The 13,276-nt window shown below is 50.6% G+C and overlaps 1 protein-coding gene across 1 annotated transcript in view; it reads left to right on the top strand.

The window, feature by feature from the left end:
• The first annotated feature begins 2,639 nt into the window (after positions 1 to 2,639).
• Positions 2,640 to 13,276, top strand: part of Trim71 (tripartite motif containing 71) — a 65,024-nt gene continuing 54,387 nt past the window's right edge. The window contains exon 1 of the mRNA XM_090352748.1: positions 2,640 to 3,515. Coding sequence (XP_090208874.1) covers positions 2,640 to 3,515 — 876 coding nt within the window. The remainder of the gene's footprint in view (positions 3,516 to 13,276) is intronic.

A 13,276-nucleotide genomic window follows, 5' to 3' on the forward strand; every position in this document is an offset into this window, starting at 1 on the left:
AAATTTGTACAGAATATAAATTGCATGAATTAAGCAATTAAGGGAATTTGTGATCCTCCTGCCTCAGCTTTCAGAGTCAGGGTGCTGGGATTACAGGCATGCCCTACTATGCTTTGCTGGCTACTTAGAAATATTACAAGTGAGCATATCAGTATATTTATTTCATTTCCTTACAGGTTTCCTCATATCTTCTGCTGAACAGCTCTTCTTCAAGGACACATTTCCTGTCTTCATACCTTAATTCTGCCTATTTTACAATTCTCCATATATAGCATTCTATAATTCATGTACGTGTTTGTTTGTTTTCCAACATAATGGTTTGAGATTCATTGTAGTGGTTATCAGTACCAGTGTAAATAGAACCAAGATATCGCTCACAGCTGAAGTGTGTCAAAATGTCAACGATTGTTGTGCACACTGGACTCCAGACCAGATGCTTGCTCCCTAAATTCTGGTAAATTGTCCTTCCTGCCCAGTCTTTGCAGGGTCTGAAAGTTCCTCTCCCAGAACCGCCCAGACAGCCTCGGGCACCACCCAGATGGCCGCGGGGCCGTCATCAGGTCGCTTCTCTGAACAGCTGCCCCGCTCCCATTAAAAGGGAACTGGTCCCTCCGCCGATCAGAATTCAGATTCGTTTCATTCCACTCACCCAACTGCAAGACAACTAACTGGGTGATGCATTGCTGTGGGTTACAGATTTGCAAAGTCCTTTAAAAAACAAAAACAAAAAAGAAAAGATGGGGAAACCCCGCAGATCCCAGGGACAGTGGAAATCGCGCCCTAAGCGCAGAGCCCAGGAGTGCGAATGAAGTCTTTTCTTTTTTAAATAAACGGAAGAGTCGCTCCCAGCTCCTAGCTCAGAAGGTTTCAAAGGTCATCACACGGAGGCCCGGGGGCGTTCATCTCCCCAGCGGCCGGCCGCGGGGAGGGGGGCTGCGGGGAGGGGGGAGGGCGCACACAAAAGCGGGCCGTGTGGAGAGGGCTAATGTTTCCTGTTTGCCTGGAACCCCCTCCTCTGCCTCCCCTCCCCCTGCCCCCTCCCAGCACTCGGGCGGAAGTGAGTTTGCTCCTTTGGAGATTAAAAGGATTCCGAATTCCGATCAGTCCCAATAACCCGCGTACGGAGGGGAGGGGGAGGAGGAGGAGGGGGAAGGGGTGGAGGAAAGGGAGGAGGAGGAGGAGGAGGAGGAAGAGGCGGCAAAGCAGAGAAAGACGGGGCACGCGTGCGTGCGCACACAGCCCGAATTGAAGGAGTTGTGCAAAAACCCCAGGAGGCCAGGGCAGCGCGAGAGCCAAGCTCAGGAGGCGCGGTGCGGCCAAGGCCACCCGCGTCCAGCTCGGCGACTCGATTCAGAAGGAAGATGACGCTGGCGGGCGCCGGTGGCTTTGGCCACGCGGCTCCCGAACTCGCCGCGCGGGGCCCTTGCCGGTTCCATTGATTCCAACGCGCCAGGGAGGAGGCTCCGTCCCCAAGGCTCGGGATCGGAGGGGGGACCAAGGCGAGGGCGAAATGGCCCGATGACAAAGGAAATGTGATCCCCTTCCCTGCCAAGGTTTCAGAGAGGACGGACGTGAAGAGGAGGAGGAGGAGGGGCGCGGGGCGCGCGCGGAGCTCGGATAGCATTGCACGACGGCCCGCGCGGAGCGGGCAGCGGGTACATCTAATATCTTCCTGCCGATGAATAATTCAGGGAGGCCCGCGGGGACCTGCGGCCCCGCGCTGTAGCGCGGCTAACCCGGAGGGGAAGGAACGCACGAGAGACGCCCAGGCTCCGGATCAGCGAGGCGGGGGGAGGGGGGCCACCAGGGCGCCCGGGGCCGCGTGGAACGCGCGTGCGTGTTAGCGCTGGTTACCGCGGGCCCCACTGGGCGGGCGGACGCGCGGGAGACTCGAAGCGCGTGGGGCGCGCGCGTGCGCACTGCGCGCGTGCAGCCCGCAGCCCGGCCCCGCACGAGGTGCAGCTGCTCGGGGGCCGACCGCCCTGAAGGGGAGGCTGCGCCGGGTCCGTAACGCGAGGCCGGAGCGCGGCGCACCGGGCCACCCAGGAGCCCCGGGCTGCCGCGTCATGCGGCGGGGCGGCTTGGCGTCGCGCGGCCAGCACCAGCTTGGCGATTTGCTGCTCCCGCCTTTACGAGTTCGGGGCGCCTTCCCCCAAGAAGAGACTAAATCCGTTCAGCGAAAAGCTCTGTAACACCAAATCGTTCGTCGAATCAAGTTTATGCTCTCGCCTGGCGGGCCTGGATTCCACCGCGGACTCGCAATTTGGGGACTACTAGGCCGGTGCCTAGCGAAGCCCCGGCGGCGGCCGGGACTCCACTGACCCCCACCCCCCACCCCCCGCTACCCACGCGCGTGTCAGGGCTTGTTCCGGCGTTCCCGTTGGGGAAGGCACGCTGCGCCCACGTCCTCCGGGGAGGAATCCATCTCCCCTGGACTGGCATTTAATGCCCGCGGCGGTAGGGCTGGCAGAGCGCAGGCTGCACGCGGCGAAGCCGAGGAGAGCGCGGCGCCCCGGGGTCGGCTCCTGGCTCGCTCGTCTAATCGATGCATTTTTCTAACTGAGCCGGCTCCCCCCCCTCCACCCGCCCTCTCCTCCTCTTCCTCTCGGGTCTCCTCCCTCTTCTGGGCCGGCTTGCAAATGGCTTCGTTCCCCGAGACCGATTTCCAGATCTGCCTGCTGTGCAAGGAGATGTGCGGCTCGCCGGCGCCGCTCTCCTCCAATTCCTCCGCGTCTTCCTCGTCCTCGCAGACGTCCACGTCGTCCGGGGGCGGCGGCGGAGGCCCCGGAGCGGCGGCGCGCCGCCTGCACGTCCTGCCCTGCCTGCACGCCTTCTGCCGCCCCTGTCTCGAGGCGCACCGGCTGCCGGCGGCCGGCGGCGGCGCCCCGGGAGAGCCGCTCAAACTGCGCTGCCCCGTGTGCGACCAGAAAGTCGTCCTCGCCGAGGCGGCGGGCATGGACGCGCTGCCTTCGTCCGCCTTCCTGCTCAGCAACCTGCTGGACGCCGTGGTGGCCACGGCCGACGAGCCGCCGCCCAAGAACGGGCGCGCCGGCGCCCCGGCGGTAGCGGGCGGCCACAGCAACCACCGGCACCACGCGCACCACGCGCACACGCGCGCGGCCGCCTCCGCGCCGCCTCTCCCGCCCGCGCCGCCGCCGCCTCCGCCCGCGCCTTCCCGCTCGGCTCCTGGAGGTCCAGCCGCCTCCCCGTCCGCTCTGATGTTACGCCGGCCCCACGGCTGCAGTTCCTGCGACGAGGGCAACGCGGCTTCGTCGCGCTGCCTCGACTGTCAGGAACACCTGTGCGACAACTGCGTCCGCGCGCACCAGCGCGTGCGCCTCACCAAGGACCACTACATCGAGCGCGGCCCGCCGGGGCCCACGGCCGCCGCCGCCGCCGCCGCTGCCGCCGCGGCGCAGCACCTCGGGCTCGGGCCGCCCTTCTCCGGCTCGCCCTTCTCCATCCTCTCGGTGTTTCCCGAGCGCCTCGGCTTCTGCCAGCAGCACGACGACGAGGTGAGTTCCCGGGCGGCCTCGGGGTGGGTGCGCGTGTGTGCGGGTGGCCGCGCGCGGGGGAGGGGCCCCGGCCCAGCCTGGTTGTGTTTTATTTTGGGGGGGGGGGGGGTTACGTGGCAGTCGTTATTATCGAACAGATCAGGACCCAGTGGCCGAAGAAGTGGAACGTAGACCTTTTTCTTTTTTCTTTTTTAAAGTGCGTGACGCCCCCAACGTGTCCCCAAAGCGTGTCTCCCCCCGTTTCCTGGCTTTGGCTGTCTTCTGCGTGGACTGGGTGTGTTTGCGGGCTCTTCCCCGGGAGGCTCGTCTTCCCCGTGCTCCGCGTGGGCGCGCATCGCTCCTCTCGTTTATTTTTGTGAAAGTGGACTGTTGCTTTGGAATCGGGCGCGGGCGGGAAAGGGGGAGCGCGCGTGGGTGAGTACTTTGCAGGGTGGATCTGCGGTCCACGTGCGCCCGGGCAGATGGTACAGCATGCCTCTGCATCTTAGGAGGTTCGAGGCGCCCCAGCGTTGAGGCTCTACCCGTTCCGCAGCTGTGAAAAACAAACAAAAAAAAAGGTTAAAAAGGCTTGTTGTGCGCGCCCCCACTCCAGATCCCACGTGCCGGCATCGCGGGCCCACGGGGGTACCCCGACGTAGGGGAGGAAGCTCCCAGCCCATCTGGGAATCCTTTGTAGCCCCCGCCTGCTCTCATCTCCAGTGGGAACCGGTTTCCCAGCGTAGAAAGTGTCCCCGACCCTTCTCACCCACAGGCTCTGCCTGCCTCGGAAAAAACCCGGGCTTGTGCCCAGAGTCTGAGGACGGCACCTCCACCGTTGGGCTTGATTTCGCTTTTTGGATGTTGAATTAAGTCTTAGCTTATTTCGATTTTTTTTTTTAACGGACCAGCTCGCCTTATTTTGTTAGAACACCTAGGCACGGACCAGAGGGATTTTTGAGAACACACGAGTGCCCAGTGCCGGAGGGGTGACTTTCTTTAAACCTGTGAGCTTTGGTGTGTGTGATCGCCAAAAAGCTTTGGAGGAAGAGCAGAAATTGGCAGAGGCTTTTAAGCTTTGGAGGAGGAGCAGAAATTGGCAGAGGCTTTCCAAATCCTGGGAGTTGGAGGGGGCCGGCTGGTGCCCGGCAGTGCTAAAAGCCTGTAACCCTTGGCAGCCCCCTCCACTCCTAACCTAACCTGTTATTTGGAGGGGAGGCAGAGCTAATGCCCTGAGAGCCTTAAGTCGACTTTTCCAGGGGGAAAGTTGTAATTCTCATGTACTGTGTGCACCTTACATTTTCGAGGTCTCTTCCAGGTATGAAGCTGTGAGAGCTTCACTTCGTTTTCACCCTTTGAATTGATGTTCACTTTCCCCACATTTGTGGGTGAATGTTTCTCGTGCATTCTTTTAGAAAATCCCTGGAGCAGAAAGATGGAGCCCTTTAGGTTGAAATGGAGGTGGGGGGGAGGGGCGGGTGTGGGGAGAGCTCCCGGAACTGCCTGCTGGGAGGGGCACTGAGTTTAAGTGTCAATTTTTATTTATATTCCTGGTTAAAGGTACCCTGATTTTGGACTAAAATTGGTGTTCCGGGTTGCAAGACTTAAGAGAAAGGTTTACTTATTTTTAGATGATAAAACCAATCCAACTGTGTTGGAAGCTCTCCTCCTCACTCTGTGAGGTACCAGGATGCTCTTAAAAGTCACTTTTCAACACGGGCAGGGATTGCCTATAGGTGTTTTAATAAGAAAGCATTAAGATAATTGCTACTAAAGTAAATGCCTTTCATTAACATAAAATTTTCTAAGTGTTGAGCAAGATTGGCTTTTCATTCAAAGAAGAATGCTTGGGAATGGTTATGCCTTTATTAGTTTTTGCATTTGGAAGACTGCCACAGCCAGGGTTTAAAGGTGATAAACAAATGCTTCGAATAGATTGAAATGTTTGAAAAAGAAAAGCTTTACAAGTACCGTGTTTCTCCCAGGCTATTCATAAAGTCTCTTTTCTTTGGTGGAAGTGTTGTTAGCTATTACAGAACATTGTCCCTTTAAAAAAAAAAAAAACTCTGCTTTCTGGCCCGGAAGGAGCACGTGGGCATGTTGGAGGATGTTTTGGGTCTGTTACTTCCATGTACACTCTTAGTTGTAAAAATATGCTACTTTACCCAGCTACTTCTGTGTCAGTAGATCCCATTAAGTTGTTTGGGATCTGTTTTCCTTTGGGTGACCCAGTGCTACCTGACCTGGGAAAGAGGCCCAAATGACTGTCATTGCCTGGAGAAGGCAACCTCATGGGGGAGAATGCTTCCTTACCCATCACCTACCAGATAACTGGACTGGTCTGTGAGGTGGGTGTCTGAATCTTTCTTTAAAACATCATAGTCACTTAGTACCTTGGGATTTGGGAGGGAATGATATGATTTGCTTGCTGCCACTTTATCTTTCCTTGTATTTGGTTCATTGGGGCATAATTTGGGGGTTTCAGTTGTTCTCTGTCTCTAGGGTCAGGTTGACACCCAGAATTTTGGGCCGCTGTGCTGCCCCTTCAGATTTGATCAGGTTCCAGAAGCTTGTTGCTCACACAGCTCCATTCCTGGACAAGGCTACTACAGGTTAGGGTTTTGTGCCACTCTGACATGAAATGCCCTTTTAATTTTTTTTACCCCCCCCAGTCTGACATGAAATGCCCTTTTAATTTTTCCTTTTTGGCCACATGGAGTGGAAGCAATGCTGGGAACTAATCAGCCTATGTGTTCACTGTCTGGGTTGTGTAAATGGCAAAAAGTCTAGCAGAGTTTGAACATGTCCAGGTCCCCAGGAAAAGCTCCTCATTAGCAAAAGAGGTGGCTGTGAGGGTCTGCTGGGACATTGTTGCCATCTTGAGTCAAGGAAAACATTCAGCTGGCTCCACAAATGGTGGCTCCTTTTGCAGGTCTGAGGGTGAGATTTTGCAGTCTCTTGGTCTTCAGGAAATAGGTGGAGGTGCTGATAGATGTATATTCAGTCTGCCCTTAGGCTTTAAAATACTTCCTAGAAAGTTCTGTAGTTCCACTGAAATTGACCCCAGCCCTCCTCTTTACCCCCCAGAAAGCATAATCATTTCAAAAGTACTTTAGGCAAGGCAGTTTGTTGCCTAAAGGGTAATTGGTGGTTGTATCTTTTTCTCTATCTGTAAAAGTGATTGCATATAGATACCTTTGGTGGAATTTATAGTAAACTTTGAATTTCTATAAAAGTGAAGTTTCAACTGGAGCCTCATTGATTCATATACCAGCTTTTTTTTTGTTTTGTTTTGTTTTTTTGCCAGTCCTGGGCTTGAGTTGAGGGCCTGAGCACTGTCCTTGGACTTTCTCAAGGCTAGAGCTCTACCAGTTGAGCCTCTATGTATGTGGAACTGAGAAATTGAACTCTAGTCTTTGTGCATGCTAGGCAAGCACTCTACCACTAGGCCAAACTCCCGGCCCGCAAGTTTTATTTTTTGGTTTTGTTAGCCTAGGGTAAGAAAAGAGATAGAAATGGGTATTCTACAGTCTTCTATGTATGATGTATGCCTTTCATCTATTGGCTGGAAAACCATACTTTTTGCTTGTTCTTTTTTTTTTTTTTTTAAGCTCCTGGGCTTGAAGTTAGGGTCTGGGTACTGTCCTGAGCTTTTTCGCTCAAGATTAGCTCTCTACCATTTGAGCCACAACACCACTTCTACTTTTTTGTTGTTTATGTGGTACTGAGGAATTGAACCTGGGAATTGATGCATGCTAAGCAAGCATTCTATCACTAAGCCCAATTCTTCATACCATACTTCAGTATCTTAAAAAATGTAGGTTCTGGTTTGAATCTAGTTGAATAAACTGTGGAGTCTGTTGAATTAAAGAAATGTTTGCTGGAGGCCAGGAGTTTGGCCTAATTGGTAGAGTGATTACATAGCATGCACGAAGACCCCATTCCTCGGTACCACATACATAGAAAAAACCGGAAGTGGTGCTGTGGCTCAAGTGGTAGAGCTCTAGCCTTGAGAAAGCCCAAGGACAGTGCTCAGGCCCTGAGCTCAAGCCCCAAGATTGGCCAAAAAAAAAGCTTATTGGGCTAGTGGCTTGCACCTGTAACCCTACCTACTCAGGAATCTGAGATCTGAGGATCATGGTACAGTGCCCAGATCCGGACTACGAACAAAACAAGACAAAAACAACTTGATGAAAAGCTATGGAAAGGCTTAATAGGCTTGGGCTGAATACTTACATTAAAGTATTTTGTCCACATGAAGCCCTGAGAGTGGGCCCTGGCTGGTTTGGCCTAGGCTTGGTTCTGAGGCTGCCTCTCCATAAACTTATCGTGACTATTCACACTTGTCTCCTAAAAGGACAAAACTGAACTGGTTTTGGAGTATGTACTGTGGAGAATAGTGTACAGATTTCTTTTTCTTTTCTTTTCTTTCTTTCTTTCTTTTTTTTTTTTTTTGCAGTTCTGGGGCTTGAGCTCAAAGCCCTTGGCCCTTGGCACTGTCCTTGGACACTGAGGGATCAAACCCAGGGCTTTGTGCATGATAGGCAACCCCTCTACCACTAGGCCATGCTCCTGGCCCCCTCTCCCTGAGCTCTTCAGCTCAAGGCTACCATCCTACCCTTGAGCCACACCCCACTTCCTGTTTTCTAAAGGTTAATTGGAGGATACGAATCTCAGGTCTTTTTGTGCCCGGACTGGCTTTGAACCTTGATCCTCAGATCTCAGCCTCCTGAATAGCTAGGATTATAGGCTTGAGCCACTGCACCAGCTGCTCAGCTCTTTTTCAACTCACTGCTTTGCTGTACCACTTGAATCATGTCTCCACCTCCAGCTTTTTGCTGGTTAATTAAGGATCAGATTTGGGCTAGATTTGAACTCAGATCCTGAAATCTCAGCCTCTTAAGTAGCTAAGATTACAGGTATGCGCTATCAGAACCTGGCTTAGTGCTGGTTTTTTCACCTCTGAAACACATGAAACCATATTCTGGAGTAATACTCTGTACCACATACATTAAAAAAAAGAGAGAGAGAGAGCTGGAAGTGCTGCTGTGGCTCAAGTGGTAGAGCTCTAGCCTTGAGAAAGTCCAAGGACAGTGCTCAGGCCCTGATTTGAAGCCCCAGGACTGGCAAAAACAAACAAAGGTTTCTTTAGCCTACCTTCCCTCCTTCCCCCCACCCCCACCATTGGTTAGTTTGAGAGAGGGTGTGTATGTGTCTTACTTTTCTTGCCTGGTTATGCACCTGGATTGAGATCTGCTTATTTTGTATTTCCTGTGCAGTTAGCATGATGACTCTAGAGAGCTTGATTGAGAAGGGAATTTCTGTTTATGTCTGGGATGGCCTCCAGCCCTGATCCTCCTGATTTCTGCTTCCTAAGTAACTAGGATGATGGCAGTAAGTCACAGGTACCACCACCTGGCTTTTTTCTGGAACCAGGTCTCACTGGGGGGGCTCAGGCTGCCCTAAAGCTGGTAATTTCCTGCCAGTCTTCCTGTCTCAACCTCCTGAGTTATTGGCATTACAGTTTTAAATTGCCTGACCTAGCCAAAAAGTAGCTAATCTTGCTGCAATGTATTTCAGAGTGATAGAATAAGTTGAGCAATGGTGGCTGATACTTTTATAATTCCTAGTTACTCAGGATGCTGAGATCTGGAGGATCTTGATTCCGGGCTATCATAGCAGAAAAGTGCACCAGATTCTTTGCTTGAGCAAAAATCAAGTGTTATGGCACCAGCCTCACAAGTTGGAGGATCTGAGTTCAAATCCTAGTATCAGCAGGAAAAGAAGGGGTTGTTTGTTTATGCCAGTCCTGGGATGTGAACTGAGGGCCTGGGCACTGTCCTTGAGCTTTCTCAAGGCTAGCACTCCACCACTTGAGCCACAGCACCACTTCCGGCCTTTTTTGTACATATACTACCCAGGAATTGAGCCCAGGGCTTTGTGCATGCTGGGCACACACTCCCAGCCCTTTCTTTTATTTAATTTGATTCAATGGGTTTAATTCCCCCACTCCTCCAATTCTGGGGCTTGAATTCTCAGGACCTGAGCAACTTTCCTTGAGCACTTTTTTGCTCAAGGGTAGTAGAAGTAGAGCTCTACCACTTGAGCCTCAGCACCACTTCCAACTTTTTCTATGTATGTGGTACCGAGAAATCCAACCCTGGCCTTTGTGTGTGCTAAGCAAGTACTACCATTAGGCCAAAATTCCAGCCTTGCCTTATTATTTTCCATTCCTGGGACTTGAACTCAGGGCCTGAGCACTGAGCTTTCTCAAGGGTAGAGCTCTACCATTTGAGCAATAGCACCACTTCTGGCTTTTCTGTGTATGTGGTATTGAGGAAACAAACGTGGGTCTTCGTGCATGTTAGGCAAGAACTCTTCCACTAGGCCAAACTCCTGGCCCTCCCATTTTTTTTCTTTTTCTTTTTCTTTTTTTTTTTGCCAGTTCTGGGCTAGAGCTCAGGGCCTGAGCACTGTTCTTGGGCTTTTCTCAAGGCTAGCACTCTGCCACTTGAGCCACAGCACCACTTCCAGCCTTTTTCTATGTATGTGGTACCAAGGAATCGAACCTGGGTCTTCGTGCATGCTAGGCAGGCACTCTACCACTAGGCCAAACTCCTGGCCCAATTTTTAAAAAAATTATTATCAGAAAGATAATAAACACAGAGGTCACAGTTCTATAACTCAGGCAAGTAAAGAGTTTCTTTTTTTGGCTGGTCCTGGGGATTGAACTGTGGGCACTGTCCCTGAGCTCCTTTTGCTCAAGGATATCATTCTACCACTTAAGCCATCATGCCACTTCCAGCCTTTTCTGTGATTAGATAAAAATCTCATGGACTTTCCTGCCAAGGATGGCTTTGAACCATGATCCTCAGATTTCAGCTTTCTGAGTAGCTGGGATTGATTACAAGTGTGAACCTGTGGCACCCAACAGAAGTACTTTTTTTTTTTTTTTTTGGTTGGTCATGGGACCTGAACTTCACCTGGGGGCTGTCGCCTGGGCACTGTCCCTAAGCTTTCTTCAGCTCAAGGCTACTGCCCTACCTCTGGCCTGGGCATTGTCCCTAAGCTCTTCAGCTCTGGACTACCACCCTACCCTTGAGCCAAGTCCCACTTCCCATTTTTGGAGAGGTTAATTGGAGATGAGAGTCTCAGTCCTTTTCTGCCCAGGCTGGCTTTGAACTTTGAACCTTGATCCTCAGATCTCAGCCTCCTTAGTAGCTAGGATTACAGGCATGAACCATGGTACTCTGCTCAGAATTACATTTCTTTCCTGCAGTGTCAGCCCTTTGCTTGCTCTCTCCCAGTTTTTCTCTGGTGATCCTACCTACAAGTTGTACAGTTCATTTTCAACATTGTATCTAGTGAGTACCACTGCTGCTTTTGTTTACCCTTTGTCCCTCCATTTCTGTTTCTACCAAAGACAGATAAATTAACAAACAAGACAAAAGGAAAATAAAGAAAAATCTCTTTGGTTTGAAAAGAGTGTTTTTGATTTTGATTATTTTTTCCTGTAAGGCTGGTGCAGGGTATTATGTTATAGACACCGATGGAGTCTGAAGTGGGGAGGATATATCCTCTGGACTTAGACAAGGTAAATTCTGGCTGAGGATTTCCTGAAAATAGAAGCTGTGAGTAGGGTGGGGAGTGACCTAGTGGTAGAGTGCTTGCTTACTAACATGCACAAAAACCTGGGTTCAATTCCAGAAAAAGCTGGAAGTGGGGCTGTGGCCTGGGTGGTAGAGCTCTAGCCTTGAGAAAGGCCAAGGACAGTGCTCAGGCTTTGTGTTCAAGTCCCAGGACTAGCAAAAAAAAAACAAAAACAGTGCCTAACACCTGTGACCACCTGCATCCTTTGGCTACTGAAGAAAGATTGCCTGCTCTTTTTCTTCTAGCTTAAGTATTTTGAGATACTCAAAATAGATACTTCAGCTCTGTGCAGCACCCCAGTAATCATGTTTGAACCAGCCTGGGAATACTAGTAGTGAAACTTTGTCTCAAACCAAACTATACTCCTTTTGCTGCCAAACATTGGTCTGCTACTACTTACAAACAGATTTTGTTGCCTTTTCTTGCCCTGGTGCTAGGATGGAGTTCCAGTCTTCTCTGTACTCTCCCACTGAGCTATAGACCCCCAGCTGAGACACAGGGTTTTTATTATTATTCTGTTTTTGTGCCCTGTTTTTGAGTCCTGGGACTGGAGTTCTGGGTATTGGGCCCCTTCCCTGGGCTGTTTTTCTGCTCTTCTGGGCTACTGTTCTACTACTTTGAGCCACTGTGCCAATTGGGATTTTTCTGGTGGTTGGAGCTAAGAGTCTTCCTGGACTTTCCTTCCCGGGCTGGCTTGAATGGTGATTCTCAAGTCTTATTTGGCTTCTTGAGTACTATGATTACAGATGCCTGGTTTTACTCATTTTTAAGTAGTTGTACAAAAGATTTTGAAGTCAGCAGTGCAGTTCATGAGTATAATTAGTGTGCTGTGATCAGTGTTACCCTCTTCCATAGTTGGTCTTTTTTGAGATCCTCTATAGTCAGCCTGGCCTCCTGCAGGTATTGCTGGGATGGAGCCATCATGCTTGTCCTTCATCTTTCTTATTAAAGGTGCCTTTTATAATTTGCCTACATTTGAGTACTCTGACTTGATGAGTCGGGGTTTAGAATCTGCTTTGCCTACAGGTTTTTTTTTCTCTTTTTCCAAGATGAAGCTATTCAGGGCTGTAAGGATTGGAGCTGACATACACAGGCCCAGGCACACAGTTAACACAATTGTAAATACTAGTTACAGCAGGTGCCCTCCACCCACAAAGTGGGTTGGGAGGTCAAACTTTCAACCTTAAGTGTAGGTAACTGTGGATGGTTTATGCTTTTTACCAAACCACCACAGTCTGATTGGAGAAAGCTGTGTAGAGATTCTTGCAAAGTAATGGATGCAAGATGAGCCACAGGTAAATTTATAGTTTCTTGCTCCCAGTTAGAAAAATGAACTCACTTTTTTTTTTTTCTTTCCATTCCTGGAGCTTGAACTGAGGACCCGGGCACTGCCCTTGGACACTTTTTGCTCAAGGCTAATGCTGCCACTTAAGCCATAGCACCACCTCCGGCTTTTTCTGAGTCTGTGGTGCTGAGGAATCGAACTCAGGGCTTTATGCATGCTAGGCGAGCACTCTACCACTAGGCTATGCTCCTGGCCCTAAAACTGAACTCACTTTACCTCCAGACGTGGGGCCTGGGTGCTGTCCTTGAGCTCTTCAGGTCAGTTCAAGGCTACTTCTCTACCCCTTGTCACAGTGCCACTTCTAGTTTTCTGGTGGTTAATTGGAAATAAGAGTCTCAGGGACTTTCATGCCAGGGCTGGCTTTGAACCTTGATCTCAGCCTCCTCACTAGCTAGGATTACAAGCTTGAGCCACTGTACCTGGTTTCCCCCCCCCCTTCCCAAGGGTACTGGAACTTGAATTTTTTTTTCTTCCTGTACCCACCATTACCATTTTTATTGTTGTTTGGTTGATTATGCTGAGATTAATCAGCAGGGCCTTCTTGTGTGTGGTCTTTAACTTTTGACTTTTGATCATGTAAGGAATTGATCATTTAGGGTTTCCGAGCTTCCCAAGCATTGGAGAAATTGGAATAAAAATTTGTTTATAGAGGCTACTTCAGTGCTTTTTTTTTTTTTAATTTCTTTTTTTTTTTTTTTTTTTGTGGGTCATGGGGCTTGAACTGTAGGCCTGGGTGTTGTCCCTGAGCTCTTCAGCTCAAGGCTACCACCCTACCCTTGAGCCATAGCCC

Source organism: Megascapheus bottae, chromosome 18, assembly GCF_031878675.1.
Source record: "Megascapheus bottae isolate mThoBot1 chromosome 18, mThoBot2.hap1, whole genome shotgun sequence".
Classification (NCBI taxonomy): Eukaryota; Metazoa; Chordata; class Mammalia; order Rodentia; family Geomyidae; genus Megascapheus; species Megascapheus bottae.